The sequence below is a fragment of the Brachycentrus maculatus genome, unplaced genomic scaffold, assembly GCF_059751285.1.
Source record: "Brachycentrus maculatus isolate JH-2025_06_01 unplaced genomic scaffold, ASM5975128v1 h1tg000186l, whole genome shotgun sequence".
In the NCBI taxonomy this organism is placed as follows: Eukaryota; Metazoa; Arthropoda; class Insecta; order Trichoptera; family Brachycentridae; genus Brachycentrus; species Brachycentrus maculatus.
The window spans coordinates 1,268,226-1,294,585 of record NW_028280937.1 but is presented as its reverse complement, the minus strand read 5'-3'; the positions used below and the strand labels follow the sequence as shown (position 1 = coordinate 1,294,585).

The 26,360-nt window shown below is 32.9% G+C and overlaps 1 protein-coding gene across 6 annotated transcripts in view; it reads right to left on the bottom strand.

Moving 5' to 3' along the window:
• Positions 1-925: 925 nt before the first annotated feature.
• The window catches only part of LOC148307886 (uncharacterized), a 42,923-nt gene continuing 17,488 nt past the window's right edge, over positions 926-26,360 (bottom strand). Inside the window, exons 3-10 of one of the 6 annotated variants that reach the window (XM_088262675.1) lie at positions 19,326-19,435; positions 17,800-17,946; positions 8,245-8,324; positions 5,498-6,013; positions 2,907-3,012; positions 1,936-2,054; positions 1,545-1,620; positions 926-1,150 (exon numbers count right to left, since the gene is read on the bottom strand). In XM_088262675.1, the coding sequence (XP_088118801.1) occupies positions 1,137-1,150; positions 1,545-1,620; positions 1,936-2,054; positions 2,907-3,012; positions 5,498-6,013; positions 8,245-8,324; positions 17,800-17,946; positions 19,326-19,435 (1,168 nt within the window). In that variant the 3' untranslated portion in view covers positions 926-1,136. Of the gene's footprint in view, positions 1,151-1,200; positions 1,621-1,935; positions 2,055-2,906; positions 3,013-5,497; positions 6,014-8,244; positions 8,325-17,799; positions 17,947-19,325; positions 19,436-24,267; positions 24,604-26,360 lie in introns of those variants that run through there. The other 5 variants (XM_088262676.1, XM_088262678.1, XM_088262674.1 and 2 more) reach the window with 5 other exon arrangements.

The following is a 26,360-nucleotide window of genomic DNA, read 5'->3' as shown; positions in this document are numbered from 1 at the left end:
TGAGTGTCAATTTTTTTAAATATAATCAATATTTGAATCACTTACATTGTGACTTTGCATTTTATAACTTAAGACATAACTTTGTTATAAATCGCTATATATCTTATTTTAACTTATGTATAACTGATTTTAGATTTCTAGGTAAACAGCTTCTTACTCAAGACTTATTCATATGTAATAAACACTATTTGCTTATATCCTTGCAATATGCCGAATTTCTAAGAATTTTTGTTGAGTAGATTTTAATTAGTCTTCAAGAAGGAGCTGTTTGCTTCAAAACCGGTCGACATTATAGTTAACTTATACTAAAAAATAGAAAATAAATTGTCCGCCTCCGTAGTGTAATGGTCAGCGTGTTTAGCTACCGTGCTGGAGGTCCCGGGTTCGATTCCCAGGGGGGGAGGTGAAAATAAATATTAGTGATTTAACACTGTAATATTTATTTAAAATTACCCTGGACTGGTTCCTGAAGCGCAAGAGTGATCACCTTGCCTTCATGTAAGTAATGATCAAGATAACACTGCGTCAATTTGATGCAGTGCCCTATGCACCATTAGGTGCGGACAAGGGTTATAAAAAAATTAAAAAAATAAATAGTGATTTTATAATATATTTATTTTTGCAAATATGTTACAATTTTATTGTACATTTTTGAAAATCTAATTTTATGAATATATCATTTATAGAGAAAATCTATGGTTAGAAAATATCTTTATTATTTTACTGAAATGTATTTTTTTTATTTTTGTCGTGTTTCATTTTGTTTTTTCAATATTTTTTTACCATACATGTCTTTCCACTACTTTAGTTCTTGATTCTTCCAATTATAAAAAGTAAGAAATCCATCAGTTATGTTTTCAACCAGATGATACTTCACACTAAAGAACACACATTAAAGGAAAGAAGAATGAAAACAAAATAAATGTATATTTTATAAATATTTTATTTGTAATAAATAATGAAATACATTGTATGAATCATATTACAATTATATTTATTTTATATTAAAAGTATGAAGTACATTTTCACATCAATTTTAAGCTGTGTAAAGCAGTTATATTAATTTTTTTACAAAATATATGGCATTATCAATAATTTGTCGAAATATAAAGCGTGTATGCGTTTTTTTCATAACATCATTGCTCCTTGCCTATACATAAAATCAGAACTTAATTTAAACTTAAATATATTATCCTAATGTTTTTATATTTTTTTTGTATTTTTTCATTGATTAAATATTCGAATTTTTTAAATAAAAAAAGGTGTTTTTATTTCAATTGTTTTATATTCATTTAAATGAATCAAACTTTAGCAAGCTATGGGTTCTAATACAAAATCAAATTAATTTGTTTAGTTTCCAATATGTATGTGTTTTTGAGAACCGGAGAGCTATATTTGCAAAATGTTTTTTTTTTTCAAAAGTAATCGGTCGGTGTTGAGCTATTTAGTCATTATTTTTACTGGATGAAGTCTGGAATATAATATTTATGTTGAGTTTGGTTAGAACTGACTTGTGCCACTTTGATCATCGTAATGTTGCGTACCTGGAGGGACCTTGTAGCCGGGATAGTTGTTAGGAAGTGCATTCTTAGCGAAGAATGATGTATAATCCTTCTTCACCTGAAATATTATAAACGAAAAGTTTTATAACTAACTCACTATATTGCATATAATGGATACCGAACTGGCATGGATCAGGAGCTATCTTTCAAACAGAACACAAATGGTACAAGCAAACGGAATATTAAGTAACACACTGCCTATCACTTTTGGAGTACCGCAAAGAATCTTACTCCATTTGAGTTGTGAGATGAACACAGTCCTCAGTAATGAACTGATAAAGAAAAATGTGAATCTTTTCTCGAAATACTACATCTAGATCTTTTTGGTGCGATGTCTTCAATTAAGGAAGTAAAGTTGAATGTAAAGACATACCTTTCTCGGTCTGCAGGCAGGTCCTTTAGCTAGTGAAATTCTGGCCTCATTTTCTGCTGCCACGGCTTCCTTCACCTCCTGTGGTGGCCATTTCTGGTCTCCTCTCATATTGACACCTCCTGATACACAATCATCCAGTTTGAATTAGATAAATTTTAATGTGATAAAGTAGAATATAAAATGATGATACGGCATCCAAAATTTCACTTTATACTACCGTAGAACGGGGCTACTTGAACTTTTATGTGTTACTTGAGCCCAGTAAAAAAAAAAAGGATTTAAATCTGTATTTGGTCTATAATGATAAACGTATTGACATGATTCATTGTTTCCCTGACAGGTGACACTTATTGTCACGATACTTCGATCAATACCACGATCTAAATATATTTTTTGTACTGGGCTCAAGTAACACATCAAAGTTCAAGTAGCCCCGTTCTACGGTACTCTGTTTGAAAATCATGATTGTTTAGATGTCTCAACAGATACGAAACATCTATTTAAATGAAGAAAATAAAGAAGTCTTGGCATTCATAGGTATTGGCTAGGTTCAGTGATCTCCTTACACAATGTATAACATTCATCATCTACCCATTTTCAAATTTCCGTACTGTCTGAACTCTTGGAAGCTGTATATATAGTATTTTAACAACCGCTTTTGTATCTTAGATGGATCTACCATTTATTAAGAATTTTGTGAAGTAAATTTAATTTTCTTCTGTTGCTCCCAACACAGAAGTTTTGAAACATTTAATACATATACCTTTAAATTGTCCTTCAGAGTTTAAATGCAATCCAATAATAATAATGAAATATTGTTAACATTGAAAATCTTAGATAATCCCATAGGCAATATAGCTGACAGTAATGAATAAATACACGGTCTTATTTGCATTTACGTGAGGACACAATGCAACATGTCTTATTACATTTAATGATATTATCAAAATGGTTTCATCAAACATTTTTACCTTTGAATGAATTCGCTGCGGGTTGGCTAGCCACGACGGGGGAGGGTTTCTGATGGAAGGGGGCGCTAGGGCGGAGGGTTACGGTCGTCGGAGGGGGCTCCTCAAACTATAACACAAAACAATTATAAATATCCTTTTTCCTTTTTGCCGACTGTGCTAATTTGACTACCAGTTTTGTTATTATCCGAGGTTAATTTGCGATAAGAGCTCTCTTTGTACAAGTAATAATTATTTTGTGTATTCGTATCCTTCAAATGGTGGTCTTAATAACAGAACTTTTTTAACCATAGAGGAATAGGGTTAATAAGTATGTTTTAGAGCAAACATTACGTACTTGAAGGTTTCAACACATTAGAGATCTACTGGAATTAGTCGAAGATAGAAAACCGGTTAAAATGTATGGAGTATATATATATATTTAAAATAAGCAGTGTAGAACTCACACAAGCGAGTATGGTTGTGCAACCCCGAGAATGAGGCAAGTGAGGTAAGATTAGGTACAATTAACAACACATCCTTTTATAATTTGGTTAGTGCAGTTAGAATTGGTTTAATCATACTAAAATATGTGTATAAGGAATGTTTATATTAGTGAAACAGTGTACCTATTATGTACAAATTGAATATACCCTGTTTCCTGGTTTTCCATCTTTCAATGTATTGTTATAATTTCAGGAATGAGAGGGAAATATTTTTTGTGTTTTTTGTATAGTACGTTCGTTCCCTTGCGGGTTTCTCCTAATATTTACATGTTTTCAAAACATATATAAATCATTGCAATTGTGTCTGTAATTTTGGTGAATTTTCGTTGAATTATTTGATTCGTTTTTGGGTTTTAATAATAATTTAGATTTTAGCCAAAAACTCTGAAAACAGTTTACAATATTAGCGGAGCAACACATATATCTGGCAATGATGCGTACTTGATGATGAGGAACGTTATTACATTGTCAAGAAGCTTTCTTTTTTATTTAACACCAAATTATTGAATGCATTAACACAGCAACAACAACAACAACAAAAAACATTATTTTTGTATATCAAGCAAGTGAATAATCTAGCAGGATTATTATGGAACCATATAATCTCGTAAAGCTTCTGGTATTGTTAAAATGGTGATAAAACTATATATAAAATAGCATCTAGTTCATTTATTATAACTGCAGACAGTTGGTAGAATTCCATATTGAATTGTTGGGTAATACATATATCCAAAATAAAACAAGGTTTTTGTTGGATTGAATTCTACATTTATTTATGTATATCTTAATACGTGACGCGTTTCATCTTCTTTTGATAATGTCCTAAGAAGACGAAACGCGTCACGTATTGAGATATACATAAATAAATGTAGAATTTAATCCAACAAAAACCTTGTTTTATTTTGGATATATTACCCAACAAAGCATCAAGTTCTCCCATCCCTAATATGAATAGTTAAAAATTAAATTAGTGACTGTTTTTATACATTAATAATTGAGCTATGCTCCAAACCCTTCTCTAAAAATCATCAGAATAATTTCTGACAAGTATCTATTACTGCCAATACTTGCATATTATAGGTTAACATATTAAAAATACATACAAACCCAACAAATCAGTTAAAAAATTTAAATACCTTCAAATCATTTAACGTTTCTAGATAAGGTGGCAGCTGACATGGTCACAGAACACTTTGTTACCATATCAGCCACCACCGTAACTAGAAATGTTATATGGAAAAATTTCCGAAAATTATTTTAAAATTTTAGTACACTCTGATTTGTTATACAAAAATATACAAATTTAACGCATACACGTGATAGAGATGAAGAATTATTAAAAGTAACTGACTTTGGAGTTGTTCCACTACTGGATGGCTCATTCCTTTTGAGCCTCTCTCTTTTAACATTAACGGAGTGCTATAAGAAGTCCCTTTATTTCAATATTACAGGATTAGAATACCCATGGTCAAAGGTACAGTTTATTATTTGAATAATACAAAATATTTCTTTTGAAAATTCGATTATAAGATTACGCCAAAGATACACGATGCTCCACTAAAATATGTAAAATGTTTACGTCAGTAAAAATCTAACAAATTCCATTGCAATTATCACATAAGCCTACACAACAGCAAGTCACATTTAATTATATTTGTTTTGATAAACTGTGTCCCGTTATGTGATATGTCAATATTTATTGTAAAAAATAATGTAACTGTCATCAAGAAAGGTTTAAGAATCAAACCCAAGGCAGCTTATTATCTTATTAGCTTAGTATAATACTTATCTCTACATTTATTTCTAAGGATCTGTTCTTAGAAATAAAGGTAAAGATATGCATTCAGAGGTTTTGGTTGAGAATGCGGCTTATTACATAAATGCTGTGACCACCGCACCTTAGATGCAGTCTTTTCAAACATTACTCATTGCTTATAATATAATCTATAATCTACGTTGAATAACCAGTAATTTGATACCTATATTTTCTGTTTTTAATTTATATTGGCGCGTTTGGCTTGTTATATGATGGATAAAGAACTTTTTTTATTGGATTCGAATTGACATAGGACAGTCGTGACACAGGTTATGTTGAGAAACACCGCATACCTGGACCTGATGGGTGACAACGCGCGGAGCGGGGGCTGCCGGCTGCTGTCGAGACTCGCCGAACTTGGGGGCCGAGGGGAGGGTGCTGTAGGGGCTGTAGGGCTGGGGGGCCACGGGGGCGTACACCTGGGAGCTCACCGGCGGCAGAGTCACGGGGCTCTCCGAGGGCTGGGCCCCGAAACCGCGCGGAGTCACCGGGGCGAAGGAAGACTGAGTCTTGCGAGGGAAGGTGGCGTAGGTGTCCGGGAACGGAGGGGGGAAGGTCTGAGTCGGGGTGTGGGGCTGCGGCGAGCCCAGGGGCGGCTGGGGAGAATACGCCTTGGGCTGAGGCGAGAAGGCCTTCGGCTGAGGGGAGAAGGCCTGCGGCTGAGGCGAAAAGACCTTCGGCTGGGGCGAAAACGCCTTGGGCTGGGGGTTGTACAACTTGGACTCGGGAGGGCTGAAGGGAGCTCCCTCGCGCTCTATGGGGATAAGACGGGTGAGGGCGGGGGACTGGTGGAGCTTGACAGGGGTAGCCTGCAATCCCACCCGGAATTGTTGTTAAACTCACACACAACTGCGGGGTTATTGTGAAAGAATCCTTCGATTTAACTACATTTGAAAAAATCATCCCGAGTATAAAATATAACCATATATACTGTACAAACAGCGCATACAGCTACAATAAAACCACTCTAGAAAAAACATTGCATTTGTAGTGCCCGTGTAACATTTCTGGTTGCGGTAGTGACTGATTTGGTCACAATGTTCACATTAGGCACTTGGTGACCATATCATCCACCATCGTCACCAGAAATGTTACAAAGGTGGTGTATAAGTATAGTGTAGAAAATATGGTTGAAGTCTATTTTGGCTACTTTTATTCCTTCAACCATCCACGTAATGCCTTTTATCTGTAACGCGACTACACATGCAACACTTTGTAGTGTTATGCATCGGCTAAAATCAAGAGAGAATCTCAGTCTGAAGATGGATTTATTTTGAATTCTTTCACAAGAACCCTGCTGGATTACTTTTTGTATACATAAACTTTCACGGTTCTAAATATCTTACTATGACCACTTGTCAGAAATAAATAGAATAATCACAATTTCAAATGTTTTAAATTTATTCGATTCATTGGTCAAATATGTGTCTTCCTTAAAGATTAAAGTGAGCATTGACAAATATCTGAGAACAAATAGCGTGTTTGGTTATACAGTAGAACCCCGGGAATCCAAACTAATTGGGGCTTTGGCCTGTTTGGATTCAGAAAAGTTCAGATTAGAGGAGAAATTTGTAATACAGTACATACATAATACTTTACACTGCAGTAGTTTTGTTGTATACACCTTTTACATTTCTATCAATCAACTTTTTACATTTGAATCTAATATTACAGTACTTGGGCAGCAATACAGGTACAGTACTATATACTTTGTAAACTTTTCAACAATTCTTAAAGAAAATTAAGTTATTTTTAATAATTTTATGCAATAATTAATGTGTTCTTCAGTCTGCGTGTTTTTTTAAATGTTTTCCTACAAATATTTTTCTTCTAAATCTTATTCGGATATCCGGGGATATTGGATTTCCGGGTTCTACTGTACATGACAAAAGGCTTCATTAATACCTTTTTTACATGGTAGATTTTCATAAATAAAGTTGAGCAGTTGAAATCGATATGTGAGAACCAGACTTTTGCTTCAAAATAATAGATAATATGTTTGGTATTGATATCAAATAATTTATAATTGAATATCTGTATTCACCTCCCACCGGTCAAACATTAATTTTTATCACTTGGGTCCATCACATGTGATATTTTCTGATTACGGTGGCAGCTGATATGGTCACAAAGCATATTTTCAGTGCTCTGCGACGTATTAGCCTACACCGTGACCAGAAATGTCACGAGGAATTACAATGCAGAAATAAGGAAGTGACAGAATGGAAGCATCATGCTATATTTTATTATATTTACAGGGGTGTAGTGTTAGTATATTATAAGAACTACACTGTTAGAACAGGTACGGAAACCTTAGCCCAAAGCGATTATTAACTAATGACCGTTCAAAATGACACTGCTATAAAAACAGTACGTACAATGGAAAAAGTTGAACTAGTTATGGTAACAAGCCAGTAATATTTAATTAGTTCTTTAAACCTTTTTACTGCATCGTGTGGAAACAATCTAAAATACCTATGTGAAGAGTAAATACACAAAAAAAATTGGTATTTCTCAATTTATGAACATTTTAAAGATTTTCAAAACGAATGATTCTTTACAGCAAACATTTTCATACAGTGTTCAAAAATGATGCGGAATGCATCAAAACACGTGTCACAATAATTTTTTTTTAAATAGCGGTATTTTAAAAACTAACTAACTAACCATCACACCGCTTTCGGGCAGGGGTAGGAAGAGAGAATAGAATGCCACACTACTCTGTCTTTTCAAACATCCTCCGTTTCGTCCACATTTTTGCACAACTTTGCATTCTTTCTTATCTCACATTTTTTCATACATTTTTGCCTGCACTGCATTCAGTGTCTACTTTCATCCTTCTTTTGCCAGCGCCATGCTACCTTCATACATTATAACGGTATTTTTACTTCCACACATTACTGTGGTATGTTGGTATTTTTTTCAAGTGAAATATAAATTAAAAATGTTTTTTTCTATTTGGGCTGCAGTTTGGTGTATTGGGCAGATATGTACAAATCCTGTTAGGGATTAAATTAGTAGAAATGTAGATATGTCGCACCTGTCTTTGTGCAGGAGTCACGCTCTCTCCTTCTTGACCGTTTTCTTCGGCTGGTGGCGGCCACGCGACTCGTTTCGCACCTACAATTTCATCAGACAATCGTTAAACACATTTTATGAACTCCCACAAATTTAAACTGTATATGTCGCCTCTTGTAAAAAGCAGAAAAGTGATTTTCTAGATACCGCACCCCTATTTGGGTACATTGATATCACTTTCATTACTATGTATTACTACTAGTATAATTTTGTATAAATGAAAATATGTTTTTTAATAAATTATTCTATTAAAGGCTGTTGGGTTATTGACCAGTAGAACCAATCTCAAGAAATTCAGGATAGATATGCCGAGAAACCGCTTCTTCGAAATTTGGACCTCCTAAGTAAAATAAATGTCAACATCAATTATTTGTACAATGCTCACTGTTTCTTTTCAGTGCTCCTCTATAGTTTCACTACGCTAAGCTTAGTTCAATTAATACAGCCAACTATTATCTCTAACCTAAGCTACCACAAAGATTATTGAAGCATTCGGAATGTGGTGCTAAAGAAGCATGCTTCAAACATCATTAGTTTAAAGAGTTAAAACCGATAAAGATGATCTTAGTCTCATGGGAAAAGAGAGAAGTTATAGACTAGAAAAAAGAAAACTAGAGTTCCTTGGCTATTTCATGAGGGGGAGTAATCCGAAGTAACATGTATTTTATTACAAGGCAGAGTGAAAGGTTAATGCAGCATAGAAAGAAGACGTATATCCTGGGTTAACAACTTGAGAGAATGATTCCATTGTAGCATTAAGTCGCTGTTTAGAGCGGGTGAAACTAAAGTAAATATTACCGTAATAATTTAGAGATTTAAAAAAACTGTTTTCTTTAATTTTTTAATGGATAGAATAACGGTCCATATTTCCTGTGTTCTGTGAATCTACTAAAACAGTATTATCAATTATTTTCAAATAAATTATATTTTAAATATACAGTAAACCTCCCTATAACGTTTATATAGGTACCGCATTGGAAAAGTTGTAGGGGGTTAATATTTTTAAATTGTATTTTAATTTTAAATGACTCATTTCAGTCTTTTTCTAGTTAAAATGTAAAAATACAATTGAAAAATTAACCACTTATAACATTTCCTTTGATAATGCGGTACCCATCTCAACATTATAAGGGATTTAACTGTACATGGGACTATATTCCTAAATTATCCATAATTTGTGTGAAAAAATCAAACAAAAACAACTGAATTACAATATTTAAATAAGATAATATTTTACATGTATGCAAGTGGTTAATGCGGATGACAAAACAAAATTAATATAATCATGCTTTAGTTTGGTGATATGGAAACATAAGGATTAATGGTGACTACAACTAGTAATGATTGCATTTTTAAAAGAAAATATTATGCATGTCATATATCGCTCACTCCTTTCAACAACGTCATATATCAAAAAACTTGATTTTTCAGGAGATCGTTTTTAAAGTTTAAAAATGTAATAAAATGTATTAAAAATAAATATCAAGCCACTTATTGAACTTTTTACTATGCAACAGATCTTTTTAGGTAAAACCTGAATGATTTTTCTCCATTTGAAAAATATTTAGTGTATTTAAAAAAATAATTAAACAAAAATGTTAAAAATATGCCACTTTTGCTGGGATATATGTAGTACATTTTCTGGGCATTCCGAAAACATGCAAAACTGAAGATTGTCGATTTTTAATAAAGGGTCCGCCAAATAACTTTTTTTTTTCAAAAACAGGGCGCAAAACATCGAGTGTAGCTTCGGCTGTGTGGCACGTAGCGCCGTCCTGTTGAAACCAAATGTTGCCAATATCCTCCTCTTCAATTTTTGTGAACAAAAATCCGTTCAACATGGCCCGATAACGATCGCCATTGACTGTAACGGCCACTCCTTGCTCATTTTCAAAGAAAAATGGCCCAATTATGCCTCTGGACCAAAATCCGCACCAAACAGTGACTCGTTTTGGGTGTACCGGCTTTTCAATGTATGCGTGCGGGTTTTCTGTGCCCCAAATACGACAATTTTGCTTGTTTACATACCCGCCAAGATCAAAATGAGCTTCATCCGAAAAGATGATTTTTTTGGCAAAATCGGCATCTTCTGTAAGTCGATCGCAGGCCCACTCAGCGAAGCGAAAACGCATTGGATGGTCAGTTGGCTTCAACTCCTGAACCAATTGGACTTTGTATGGCGTCATACCAAGGTCTTTATGCAAAATTCGTCTCAATGATGTCTCCGAAATGTTCAATTGTTGAGAACGACGGTGAATTGATGTTGATGGCGCTTCACGCACACTTTCTGCCACAACATCGATATTCTCGGGTGTACGCACTGTTTTTGGCTTTTCACGCTTTGGTTTATCGATGAGGATGCCAGTTTCTTTCACTTTTTTCACAAGATAACGAACATACGGAGCTGACGGTGCTTCTCTTCTTCCAAAAACCGTACGCAATTTTCGCACACATTCTGCAACATTACCATGATTTTCAAAGTAATGTCGCAATATTTCCCAGCGTTGTTCAAGCGTATACACAACCATATTCGCTCAGCGGAAGGATAAAACTAATTATCTGTCAAATCAGACATGAGCTAAGTGTTACCATTCACGAAATAAGCACTAGTTGAAAAAAAAAACTTTAGATGGCGGACCCTATACATGACGTTGTTGAAAGGAGTAAGCGATATGTATGTTTATGTATTTTATGAATTAAGATTTTTGAAATTTAGAAATGCTTTTAAAAAAATATTTACTAAGAGTACTATTATTTTTGTACGTTTAAGTATCAATAAAATGTACATAAGATAACAATGCAATATAGAATGAACACGAATTTTATGGTTCGAGCACACTCTACCATAACTCGATTCCGATTTTTAATAACGGATCTAAAAAAATCGTTTTAAAAAAATATTTATTTGTATAATAGCAAAACAAACATTTCTCTTTTTTGGAAAAAAAATAACGTACCTTTAAAATTCCACACAGGTTACAAAATCAATCATTTATCATTTGCTACTCCTATTAGTTAAATAAGAAAGACCTTATTGTATGCTTCTTTAAAGACAAATAAAAAAATCGCTGGCACAAGATTTTTCTAGCAAAACGTGGTCGTTCGGGATTATTTTGAAGTATGAATTCATTCGGAGAGCATTTGCCAACATTCTGTACCAGCCTACTCATCCGATCGTCTCTCTGCTTCGCCAATGGCCGTCTCTCTTAATAATATTGCTATCAAGTCTCATCTCGCAAGAATTTAGGCCGAGTCTATCTTATTAATAAATAGCAGAGACACCTTTCGCGCTGTGACCAGCGGAATGCTTTCCGGCATAGATTGGGCCGTTCCGCCAAACCTATCACAATCATATCCCTGAGCGATATGTACTTAACAACTCAGAAAACTAGCAAATTTTCCGCTCATAAAAGTCTACACTGCGTGATATACTATAATACGAACATTTTCCATCTGTGCTGATAAATAAGACCGTAGAATTACTGTCATTTTTGCAACTGCGTCTTTAGGAAAATTTGTTAATTATCCGAGTTATTTCATTTATATTGCCAATCGATATATTTGGAATTGGACATTTATTATTCATAAAAGGACCAATTTTTCAAACCTTCTTGTTTTTCAGAAAAGTATATTGAACTGTCAAAAAATATACGAGTATAATATGTATACAAGGTTATCAGCCTTGTGCTTCAAAATATCACGAAAATTATGTTTACAAACATGTATTTTTGATGTTGGCCCAATCGGGAATCGAACCCGTAATCTTATATATATATATATATATATATATATATATATATATATATATATATATATATATATATATATATATATATATATATATATATATCATAATACCCAAACGCACTGTCCGCCTTCGTAGTGTAGTTGATAGCACGTTTCGCTACCGCTCTAAAGGTCCTGGGTTCGATTCATTCCGAGCTCAAAATAAATATACTTAATTGATGTTACACTCTAATACTTATTTGATATAACTCTGACATAGTATTTGAAGTTATCACCTTGACCAAATGTAATTAACGATCAAGATAACACAAAGTCGATTAGATGCAGTTCCCTATTGTGTGTGTATACGAGTTAGAAAAAGAAAAAGTAACGCGTCCACAAAACGCTACAGGTGCGGACAATATTATCATCAAACGTAAAATTAAACAGTAAAAATTACTCATTTAATGCGTGACTCCTTCATTGCTTATTAAAATAATAGAGCGTGAAAATTTAAATACCAACTTGAGTTAATTTTCAATACAACAGAGATAAAGCAACTATACGAAAGAAATATGTACGTTGGGACATTCATTCGCAAGGCATTGGCTGGCTTAATTGATTTATTTATTTGTGTACCTATTATACTGTGTAACGTTCATCATTTTGCCAATTATTGTCAAATCCAGTGCTTGAGTACAATCAAATTAATAAAATAATCATTCAAAATTTTAATATTTTTTTTATTAACACACTATCTGCGGGCGGATTCGCGCTCATAATAGTGATAACATTTAACCATATTGTAAACATCGATATGAGATCAAAAGATGCCGCAAAAGTCATGCGTAAAAATAATTTACAAGCAATTTACAATGAGTCGAGTAAAATTACCCTTCCCGCCCAACACCACCAGTCGAGTGAAACGGTAAAATTACCCTTCCCGCAGATAGCGAATACATGACCTGCATACATAATTTTTGTTTTGTTCGTGAAATGTTTGGAATTGTGTCGGTGTATGAAAAAACGTGGTGAAAAATTAAATAAATGACTTACGAGGGAAAATGTGGTTGTGTGAATGGAACCGAATGCGCGCGCGTGCAGTCGGCGGTTGATAAAAAAGTAAAATGGCCGCGGTGGCGCGATGCGAACGGGATTTGGTGTAAAGTTACAATGGCAGGTAGCGGATTCCGCCAAAATGTATCTAAGGTGAAATCAAAATAAACCTGACGGGAGCGGTTCGGGAATAGTCCCCCCACCATTCCCCGGCCGTCGGTGGAGGGGGCGCCAGGGCCGCGATGGAAATTACATGCACTCACATCTGGATAACGCGGAAAATTTGCGTCACAACTACCTACGTGTTTCCGCGTAAATCACAACCATTGTTCTTTCACCTTTCAATGATTGTATTGCACTATACTAGGGGTCGGCTTGTCATGGAAACAGGATAACAAAGGAACCAGAGAGACGCATGTGTCGCTCACTCCTTTCAACAACGTCAGAAATAAAAAAAACTTGATTTTTCAGGAGAGCGTTTTTAAAGTTTAAAAATATAATACAATTTATTAAAAATAAGATCACGCCACTTATTGAACTCTTTACTGTGCAACAGATCTTTTTAGGTAAAACCTGAAGGTTTTTTCTCCATTTGAAAAATAATTAGTAAATTTAAAAGAATTATTAAACAATACCTTGTTTCCAAAATGCAAAAACAATACTTTCTGCCCTATAGCGGGTAAATATTATGTTAAAAATATGCCTCTTTGCTGGGATATAGTACATTTTCTGAGTATTCCAAAAACATGCACAACTGAAAATTGACGATTTTTGATTTATGACGTTCTCGAAAGGAGTAAGCGATGTGTCATATATAAAGAGATGGATCACACAACTCATCAGTTGCAATTGATGCTGCCGAAACTAGTCTAACATCTTCGACTCGCTACTCTGTTACATTCGAAGACATTTTGGAAAATCTGTCTTGCACTGTTTTCGTAGATAAAGGGTGAAGAGCCGCAAACGTCTAGACAAAGAGCCTCGCGAACCTCTCCTGCCGACCTCTGTACTATACATACATGCCTACGCCTCCGTAGTGTGATCACACGCTCGGCTACCGTACTAGAGAACCGGATTCGATTCTCGGGAGGGTCAAATAAATATAAGTGATTTTTCACTAATATTTATTCAATATTACGCTGCACTGGTACCTGAAGCGGAGAGCTGATCACCTTTCCCACATGTGTTAACGATCAAGATGACACTGCGTTTATAAACATGCAGTGCCCTAGGCTAATACGTATCGTACTGATGCCGTGTTATCTTGATCGTTACTTACATGAAGGTAAGATAGCTTCAGGGATGAGTCCAGGGTAATATTAAGTAAAAATTAGAGTGTAAAATCACTAATATTTATTTTCACTCCCCCTGGGAATCGAACCTAGGACTTCCAGCACGGTAGCTTAACATGCTAAAAATTACACCACGGAGACGGAAAAAAGGCGGCTGCTTAGCAAAAATATACGAAAATAAAAAGTCTATTAAAGTTTCTTCACAGCTAGCAATTTGCCTCTGTTGATTGGTTGTTTAAAAACAGCACACCTATTGCAATTTACAAATACCAATGCTATTTCTCTCTCCTTCTCGAATTTAAGTACAGATTTCTGAAGAGATTGTATGTAATATATGTTAGTACGCAGGTACTATTTTCAGATTTTCCTGAGCAACTGTTGCGAGCGGCAAAAAAGTTTTTTGTTGTTGATAGAGATCTGGCAAATTCCGTTTGATTCCAAGAAATAATGGACTTGCTATCCAATTCTAGGTAACAGATAAATACACAAGCAGATAAGAAATAATTATCTTTTTTAGAATATTTAAACTGTAACTTAACGTCATTATATTACGGGACGAATGACTTGTGAAGTGTTATATATTATGGCGCATGTTCTTACTATTTTATATTTGAAAAATGTCAAAATGAATCGCCATAATGTCTGCCAATTTTTTTCCCAAAAATACAGCTTTTGGCATTTTTACTTCACACTTATTGATTAAATTTTATCACATAATTTGCTTGAAAATCAGGTGTCATTTGAGGTTACTTTTAATAAGTAAAAATAAAATTAAAATTTGTTCAGTTGAATAATTTTTCCTTTAAATATTTGATTTTGATCAAATATGCTAAACACTTGGAAGCGGTCAGGTCAGGAGTTGAAATAATTGGCAGAAATGAATGACGGGATGCATGAATGTGGAAGAGGTAAAATATGTTTCCAAAGATAGAGTAGTGTGGTGTTTTATTCTCTCTGCCTACTCCTCCGGGAAGCGGCGTAATGGTTGGTTAGTTTAATTAGTTGAATAATTTTTCCGTAGCTTTCTGCTGATTAATTAATAAAATTATGTCTTTAATTAGTTGATATTATGCTAATTATTTCAATTTTGCCTTGGAATAAATTTTATAATAATTACAAAAAAATAAATAAAAATAAAATAAAACCCTTACCGCACCCCAATGGTGCATAGGGCACTGCTTCATATAAACGCAGTGTTATCTCGATCGTTTACACATGAAGGAAAGGTGATCAGCCCTCCGCTTCAGGTACCAGTCCAAGGTAATATTGAATAAATATTACAGTGAAAAAAAATCACTTATATTTATTTGACCTCCCTGGGAATCGAACCCGGGACCTCCAGAACGGTAGCCGAGCATGCTGACCATTACACTATGGAGGCGGACAAAAAATAAGTATGCATATACTATAATTTACCACACAATAGTCGACAGAGATGTAACAAATTTAAAAATAATTTCTTTAGCTTGACTATGGGGTGTCGAAAAATCGTCCGAAAAATATCAATATTTTATTTTGGAATATCAGCATCTCAAGCGTATGCGAAAAAAGATGTTTACTGCATAAAAGATGTTCATTACATACATAAAGTAAGAGTTTCTGCTTAATAAAAAGCTTCTTTACATCTCACCAATAGATGTCTCTAGTGAAGTTCTAGTGATTCAAGAACAAGGTTTCTAAATTGGTTCATATATATAGAACTTCCAAGAATTTGAGTAGTATGGTTGTCAATAATGGGTAGAATTGGTGAATGTTACACGCGTGTAAAGTGATCACTTAAACCAGCCTATGAAGGTCATCAGCCCCGTAAATGCTCATATTTCCATATTCTTCTTCATCTTTAATGAGATGTCAAAAAATAATATTAAGTAAGAAATGAAGATATCAGGAATAGAACCAAAATAAAGAAAATCATGGATCGCGTAGCGAGACTCTAGTTTATAGACAAAGACAGGACCCCACAAGATGGACCCCAAAATTTTAAGATAGAGACCTTGGGAGAACAAAAGAGGCGTAAGTAAAACTATGTAGATTCTACTTAGTCCAAAAAAGCAACAAAAAAAACGTACCACAAAAAAATGTCCCTTACTGTGTTTTAAGTTTGGACAGCCGAGTAGTGGAGGCCAGAGGGCTCATCTATAATCTATGATATTGACATCGTCCAAATGTCATGTGATTTCACAGAAATACGAGTATTTTTTAGGGTGTTGATCTTACTGCCTTTTAACTCAAGACTGCTCATTCGAACGATTCAAAACTGCTCGTTGTCACATGTGGTGCGAGTTGAAAAGAATAACATTTTAATGATACGTTTTTTTACTCACAGCATCATATACGAGTATTTGTGTATCGTATTGTCTTGTATTATATTATAGAATAAAGTATGGTATGTGGTATTGAAGTTTTTAATATGATCTATATATTTATGTATATGTAATAAATACATTCAGAAATATGTCTTGTTTTTAATAAAAACAACAATAAATTACATACACATGTCTCTGGGAATGAATATATATGTGCAAACGGAACACAAGTTGATCAAACTGTTATGAAGGTAGGCAATCATTTATCCAACAAGCCTTATAGGCTGATATCGATAAACCATCTCATAGAACTTCACCTCGAAATATTAAATCGAAGGTTCCTCTCAAGTTACTCGGACAAAGTTGAGTTTTATGAGTAAAGAATCAATATTATAAAGGCCGTGTATTAAATGAAATGAGAGCTCAATTAATAAAATATTTTAAAACGACAATTGTTAGCTGAATGAGTGTGTGAACATTATCCACATTTATTATGATTTAAAAATAATATTTATTAATATTTCGTTATAAAACTTTTATAGAAATCGTCCAATAATTGATTAATATCAATGGTATTAAAAGCTCCTTAAATGATAGAAAGAAAAGTTCATTTTAAAATAATATTTTGATTTGCTTTTTTCAAGTTGAAAAAAAATTACAGCCCAACAATTATTCTCCCGTTTTTTTTTTAAATGCAACATGATACGGAAAAAATAACTTTCCTAGGTTTTTTAGTGACCTGGAAAAATCTACGATTTCCAAATACCAATTGGAAAATGCATTGGATCAGATTTCACTTAAGAGAGCTTGTAGGTTTGCAAAATTATTCAAAAGTAACGTTTTATTTTAATGAGTTATATTACGATAAAAATTTACCGAATGTAAACAATATTTATGAAATTTCAAGGCACGATTTTTTTCTTTATTATTCAGTCACAGTCGCATTTTTGTGAAAAAAACGGGTAGAACAGTTGATTTGATTTACTTTATATAATTTTTTTACATTAAAAAAAATTGTCGCGTTTATAAATCAAATTTCTATGAAAGTTTTAAGCGTCTAGTGATGATATTTGCATTATTTCACATTTAATGCATTAATTGTAATATGCGTTGTGTAAAAAAAAACATTTCAGATACCTTCTGTTCTCGGGCGAAAGAATTTGGCCGAATAAGTATTATTCATGTTGATCTGAGTATGATCAGTGGCAGGCTTAGGTGGCCAATCGATTTTTCGGTCAATCCTTCGTATATATGGGTCCCTGTCCCTTTCGTCTCGTGTATACCCTTCGGTGATGAGATTTAGTTATTAATTTGAACCATTAGATTTAAAATTGTGTACCTTTTGCAAATCTCTAACAAAGGGAGAAAAATAATGATGGTTATCACTTGTCACTAATCAAACTACTTATTCTGACCTTATGTTCCATAGGACACAACATAAATCAAAGCAGTGCAGCAACTAAATCGAAATAAATACACGAAGTTAAATACACGAATAAATGCAATATTAAAACCTTTTGTCGATTTTGACCCCCTTGTGACTCGAATCCGAAACTACTGGATACGTATTTTTTCTATTTTATCAGAAATTCCAACAATCTGGATTTCAGGAAAAAAAGTGCAGTAGTTATAAGAGGAAACACGTTTTTTGTGTACTTTTACAAAAAAAAATTGTATGTTAACTGATTATATTGAAAATGACACATAAATATGAAAAGTGATATGCATAAAAACGGAAATTGACTAAATTTTTTCGTTACAGGAAAACGTCTATTTTTTTTCAATTATAATGTTTTGATCTTAACGTGGGAGAAATACACAATAAGGGATGAGTAAAAGTTTTCATTGATAATTTTAAGTCAAGTAAACGAAAAAACCTTAATTTAGTAAATATATATTTACAGTTAAATCATATCAACAAATTACAGTGTCATTTATAGAAGCTTTCAAATATGTCATAAGTCACCTTGTGCATAATTAAAAGTTTAACTATTTTGAATAAAATATGTGAATTATTACCGAATAAGATCTTGAAAGGTCAGAAAAGGGTTTTAATAATTTGATTATTTTGTACAGTTTTGCTAGCTAAACATGTTTTATTATTTATTTTTAGTAATTATTATTATCATTTACCTAGCTCATTTAATTTGACTTTAAAACAAAAATAACAAATAATTTTGTTTTTATCATGGAACGTGATACAACAACAAAAATACGTTTAAAAAACTTATGTAATATGTACAATACAAATATAACATATGTTAAGAGGAGAATATTAATCATAAGGAATAGAACAGAGACTTGCAAAAGTTACACAATTTCTTCAACGCTTTACTTAAATTAACAAAATTAATAAAAAGTTTAAATGAAGACGTGACATTATCTGTTTACATTAGTTGATTTAAAATACATGTTTAATATTTCATTTTTATATGTTTTAACATAGTGGATGAATAGCTTTGGATGAAATAATACATAAACTTTCAAAGCCAAAACATTCATGGGGTATTTTTCTAGAGATATTCACAGCCAAAGCAGACATTGACACGTCATAATAATATACAAGTTAATTATTCAGAGCAGGTAGTTGTTGAGAATTTGGACAGAGGTATCAGGAGAATATAAGAGACAATAATATACAGGTTAGTGATGGCTAGACTTACTGGCTCCTTGTCCAGTTCTCTGTCTCTGTTCCTCTTCTTCCAACATCCGCAGGACAGCGGAGTTGGCTAGATTTGAGGGCTTCGAGCTCATCGGGTTGTTGAAGTCGATTCTGGAAATGAACGGTAATTCTCAATTATTCATTTTAATTTTTCGATATTCATTCAAACCCTTATCCGCACCCTAATGCTGCATAGGGCACTGCATCATATAAACGCAGTGTTGTATTGATCGTTAACCCATGAAGGAAAGGGATCAGCCCTCCGCTTCAGGTACTTGGCCAGAGTAATACTGATTAAATATTAAAGTGAAAAAATCACTTGTATTTATTTGACCCCTCCCGAGGAATCGAACCCGGGACCTCCAGAACGGTAGCCGAGGGAGCTGACCATTTCACTACGGAGGCGGACAAAATTAAAATATTTTTCTTTAATTGACTAAAAAGCTGTATTTTATGAGCTGGCAACAACTCTCAAGTAAGGTAAGATAAGATCCGCAGCAGTGGATCAGTATCACTTATGTGAACTGATTAATTCTTCATTTCATCGACATTTTTTAAGATCGTTTTTAAGACAAACAATCTGAATCAGTAAGTCACAAATCCGTCAATCAGTGAACTAATGAACGGATCAACGTTCGTGAACGAGATTCACTCAAAATTGGGATCCGATCACACAATCAATGTTCCTATATGTATATGAGCGGATCATTCATTCGCAAATGCTCCAAGCCGTTTCGAACGGTTGGCTCTAAATTAAGTTTGTAAGGCTTTTTCTGCTTTTAAGTACACGATACATTTCTAAGGATATCATAATAAACCTAAAATAAGAAGGGGCGGAAGGCACTTTTTTGCTAACTTAGGTTGAAAATGCGAATGTATTTATATATCTATATACTATTCATGATGACATCATCGGAGTCCTGCGATTCACTGCATTTGAAATAACCTAGGCTTGAACACAGGAAGTCCACTCATTCCTCCGCTGAAATTGCTGGTGTCGATTTACATATTTGTATTTTCAGTTAAAACTCAACCAACATCATAATGCGTTAGATCTATTATTTAAAAAAATGAAATGATTTTTTAAAATTCATTTCTTTTTCTCAATACATATTTTGGGAGAACTTGTCCCAAAAAAATGGTCACTATATTTGATTGCTCATGTCTTCCCGAACTGACTATTAACGATAGTCATATCATTATTTATTTTATTATTTTTCATTAATTGATTCGGCAGTCATTTTGTGGTAAAACCTATCCATTTTTAAATAAAATTTATTAGTAGATTTTAAGAAATAGTGGTATTAACTAAGTAAAATTTTAATTAAAAATTGTTATTATTCATTTAATAAACTTACATTTTTCAGTTCAATACAATTTTTATACATTTCCACTCGATACAATCTTATAATTTTAGTTGCGCTAAGCATATACAAAAAAGAAACTGAGCTCTTGTGCTTGAAGAGGAACTTTTTCTTCTTCACATATATTTTTACGCGGTACGAAGGAGTTATCTTATTTAGTTTTCTATTGTATAGTCTGTATATGTATGTTTGTAGAGTTCGTTAAGTCATATTATGTAATTTTTGTATGAACTACAACAAGGTGAAACTAATAAATTAAATAATACCTGTTATTATAATGTCAAAACGAAACAATTCTGTGTCTATTATATCATATAATTTGAAAGTAGAAATGAATTTCATCGCCAATGCAGCGGACTGTGTGCCATTTATCCTAATATGGAATATTATGTCTGACATTGTGCCTTGAACTCATTTTTTTTAACTAATTGTCTTATGAAATATAGACTGAGACGTAATTGTCGTCTTTAAGTGAAAAATGGTTGATATTATTTTTTGACATCTCAACATGATGAAAAAGAATGCGGTCTGGGCATTGACGGGGCTTACGACCACCATAGGCTGGTTTAAGTGATCACTTTACACACGCGTAACTTTCACCAATTCTACCCATGTTCTTGGAAGTTCCATATATGTGATCCAATTTCGAAACATTGTACAAGAATCACTAGAATTTTCACTAGAGACGTTGGTGAGATGAAGAAGATTTTTTTATTGAGCAGAAACTCTTATATTTGTATGTGAGGTCCGAATCCTGGATTATAATCACTTCAGGAGAAACGCCTGAAAATGAGATGATGTTGAGATGTCAAAAAATAATATAAAAAATTAATCCTATAATTGGAGATATCCAGATTTGTGAACAAGTATTTGGACACTCTCAAAATGTTAATACTTATTTCTCTAATATTGTCCCCCAGACTCTTGAGTAAGAGTTTCTCGGTTTAAGCCCACTTTACCACAATTTGAGACATATTCTAATAATGAACCCCAATGGCTCACAGAAATAGTATGAAATTGTAAAAAAAACTATTTTTGTAAAAAAACACAAATATATATATTTTTGGCATAGTACGGGCATAGTAAATAGAAATGGAGGGATGCGGAAGAGGCAGTGGAGGACTGAAGACTCGTGAAGGCTAATAAAAAAAAATATAAGGGAAGTTTTCGTAAGGCATGTTTAAAGGAAAAAAAGAGAAAATATAACTTCTCAATATCACAAATCATTCCATAAAGTATTTTTTCAGTTAATTTATTTTGGATCCCTGAATAGGTCCTAATTATATGTGTATATATGTGGGGTAGCTGGTTAATTTGGGTATAGGCAATATATTTAATTTCTGTGTATGTTTGGGTGTTTTATATTTATAAGCTTTGCAGTATTTTTCTCAGGTGGTTTTATTTGAACACAATATAAAAAAGTGTAAACGGATGTACCCAGTTATTTGTTTGTATAATTTTTCTCACAGTTTAAAGCCGTCTGTTTGCAGAATAAGACAATGTTAATTGTTGATGAAATAATGTTTTTTTAAAGTAACAATAACAAAATTATTATATACTTGCATTATTTCTGGATTCTCACTCGGCGGACGTACAAAAGATTCGCAACATAAGAAAGTGGAATGAATTAATAAAGTAATTACGTCATCGGTAATCGACCGGGAAAGTGAAGAAAATAAGTTATAGATACTAGTAATACTTGATACCTTAATGGTTGTTCAAACACACCTACAATTATCAGATAATGAGATGTATTTCAATATTATAGGTGTCTCAACTTGATATGGAACATCTATCGTTCCTCTTTATATGAAAAAGATGAAAGTCTGAGCATCCCAAGGCTTACGACCTGGCATTTGGCTGGCTTTAGCGATCACTTTATGTACTTATGTAACGTTCGCCATTCTGCTCATTATAAAACAAAAACACACAAACATAAACTGAAGATGGAAGCGTCTGTAGCTTCTGAAACTAGTCGTTAAAATAAAATAAATATTATTCAAGTGGTAAAAAACAAGTGTTTTTCTTTTACAATTTAATCACGTTTTACCACAAAGTGAATACGGAAACAATAAGTAAAATATTCTGCTCATTATTGAATATCCATATTTCATTAATTCTTGAAACCTGTATATATGCAATGGGCTCGGAACCTTCCACGTGTGGGTACGATTTTCGATACATTTGGAAGGTTGAATGTGGTGACACCAGTGTCACCAATTTCTCAAAATTGGTGAAGTATTTATTTAGCTTGCTTCTCATCCGTTTAGTGAATAATCCAGTGTCTGATATAATAAATAGTATTAATATTGATAGACGAGTATATTACTACTTTTAAATTCAACAACATTATAAACAACTTTTATTAAATACGTACTTAATTAAAATTATATAAAGTTAGATATTTGAGAATATCTAGAAAGCCTTGAAAAATCCCGCAGGAAATTCGTAATGCTGATGTCTGATAAAGACGGCTGATTAAATTAATAATTTAATATTTTTAATTACTATAACCATTCATTAAAGTTTTTTCTATGGTGAAGAATGTACAATCTATCGTTAGTAATCTGCATATCGCACCGTAGCGTGAAGTGATAATTCTTTAAACATATCTCCATTTTTCTATATTCGATCTTATCTTCATCGTAAAACTATAATTATTATACCTCTTAGTTATGACGTGATTTTCTAGAGTGATTTTATGTGAAAAGCTGATTTCTTGTTTTAAGAATTTATTGGCTCGTAAAACTTCATACATGCATACTTTAGACCATAAAAATAACCCAAAAAGTTTAGTTCTTATGCTATTTTTTACAGTCCAAAGTTTAGATTATAAAAAATAGCATAAAAAACAAACTTCTTGGATTATTTTTCTGGGGATACACATGGTTATTTATAGTTACAGAAATTAAAAATAACTATTAATAGAAAGAAAATAATTGCAAGATGTTTTTTATTATTAAATTAGTTTTTCAAATATCTAAATACTGTTCAGATATTAAAAAAATAACATTTTTATTCGTAAATGATATATCCACTTTCAAGAAAATTCAAATACTTGAAAATTTTTGAATTACAGGTCAGGAGTAGGAATAATCGGCGGGTACGAATGAAGAGATGCATGTGGAAGAGGTGAAGAGTGTTTACAAAGACAGAGTGGTGTTACGTTCTATTCTCTCTGCCTTTCCCTGCAGGGAAGCGGTATGATGGTCAGTCAATTAGTGAGTTTGAATATATGGAATATTTGCATCCTGAATGTAAACGATCAGTTAACGATAAAATAAATATATTTTTTATTTAAAAATTGGTTACATAATCTTAATTTTCTAAATCTAAAAAATTAAATATTAAAAAAATATATATAATACGTTCAATACCAAGATTATAAAATATATAATAATGTAAAAAAACATGTTTAAATTAGCAATAAAAGTAAATTGAAGAGCAAATATATTTTGCGTCATATTTCAATTGTTGAACCTCCTACATACTTTAATTTTTATTTATTATATTTCGTTTAATTAAATTAAAGAAAAAAAACATATTCATTAATTTCAAAAGTAAATTATTGAATCTTACCCATGATTCGATATGATGCTCGTCATCTTGATTGCGCGAAATTCACCAAAAATTAATTGCACAATTTAGCCGATTATTGAAATAAATAAATTATTAATAATTCAGATTAATTTTTTAACTTTGGTCAAAAGTATAACGGTTTATTGCAGAATGCAGTATAAGGCAGTATCGGGCTGCAGATACAAGTACCGGACTACCACATGGAGCCGGTCGTAGAGTCAAACTAAGATCGGAAGACCTTTACCACAGTACAGATATGGAGTATGACCGATCCAGAAATATCGGTGCAACCAGTTGATACCGTCTGTCCCGCCAGTGACGCGCCGTGAGTCTACTAAACGTGGTTAAAATAATATTATGACAAATAAAGATGTTGTAAAAAGAATGATTCACTTTCAAAATACATTAAGAATCGTCATCGAGTCTGAAAATGCTTTAAGTTGCCAGAGAATTTATGTGTAAGACAAAATTCCACAGTGGAATGTCATTTACCCTATGTTTTATTTTTGGAATGATTAAAAAAATGGAAAATGTCGAGAAACCCGATTTGGGAACAAGTATTTTGACATACTCAAAATGTTATGAATAAAATAATTTTGTAAAATTTTAAGCTGCATAAAAAATTGAAAATGAATGTTTGCAAACAAAACAGCTAGCTTCAACCCATTGCATTATCAATCAAGTGACCAAGATATGAAGCGATTGAAACAAATGGACATCAAGCTATATTGCTTGTGATGAAATTAATCTTTGTACACATTTAAATACGGGACTTTATCGCCAACGTATGTTATTGATTATGTCTTTTGAGACCGACTCGTAGTATAATGGTAAGAGCATTTGGCTACCGTCCTAGAGATCTCGGGTTTGATACCCAGGGAGGGCAAAATTAATATAAGTAAGATTAAGATAAAACTCCGTCAATGCGACGCAGTGTTCTTTTCACCATACAGTTTGGATAGGAGTAGGAAAAATTTTTTTATTTAAGTTTCACATTCACTGTGATAGTAGTTTGATAATGCCCTAAAAAGACGAAACAATTGTCACGAATTTTATTATTTATTTTTAGTTTTTTTTTAAAAACTAAAATAAACAACTTAGTAGACTCCGAAAATCAGTGTTCAATTTTAATATTTAATGTATTTCACATTCCCTTTTGAATTTCCAGAATTTAAGTTTCAAAAATACATTTTAAAGTGTCGATTTATTTTGACGGATTTCACCAGTTTTCTTCATCTTTATTTTCTATCCAACCTTTGCGTATGGCTTTAAAAATCTACGTAATATTTCGTTTACCTATATACTTTATTTATTCTTAGTTACACCTAGGTTCAGATAAACTGACATTTTCATATTCTCAATATTATTAATATTTAAAGCATTTACTTTGTGGTTAGTCATTTTTACTTATTTATTTTTTTACAAAAATGTTAATAAAATTAGTATATAACCACTCACCGAGATTTTAACGTCTACCGGTTTCGAGACGTACCCGTCTCTTCGTCAGGACAATCACTAACACAGCATGTAAACAATACTACCCTTCACCACCATAGCACCATTTACACACTCAAAACTACACAAAATGTCTAACACATGCGATTTTTGGTCGACCCATGCATGTTGTCTAACACATGCATGTTAGTGATTGTCCTGACGAAGAGATGGGTACTTATCGAAACCGGTAGACGTAAAAATCTCGGTGAGTGGTTATATACTAATTTTATTAACATTTTTGTAAAAAAATAAATAAGTGACATTTTCACTTATTGATATTCTAGATAAAATATAACATTAAGGCATTACTCTACGCCTCTGGGATCAATTAAGTACCTCCACATCTCCGCGTTCGCTCGCCATAGCGTGCAGCAGAATCACTACATACTTCTGGCGAGAGGTGCAAACCTGCTCACCATATCTTGTGAATTACACATTTCTAAAACTATAATTGCGTGATTTAATAGCTTCAATTAACGAGATGAAGTGATTACGGAGATGAAACCATCCTAGAAAATATTGCGATCGGATTCAACAACTGAATCTAACGACGATATTTAATTAATCGCTTTTTAAACACGAAATCATTTATTTTC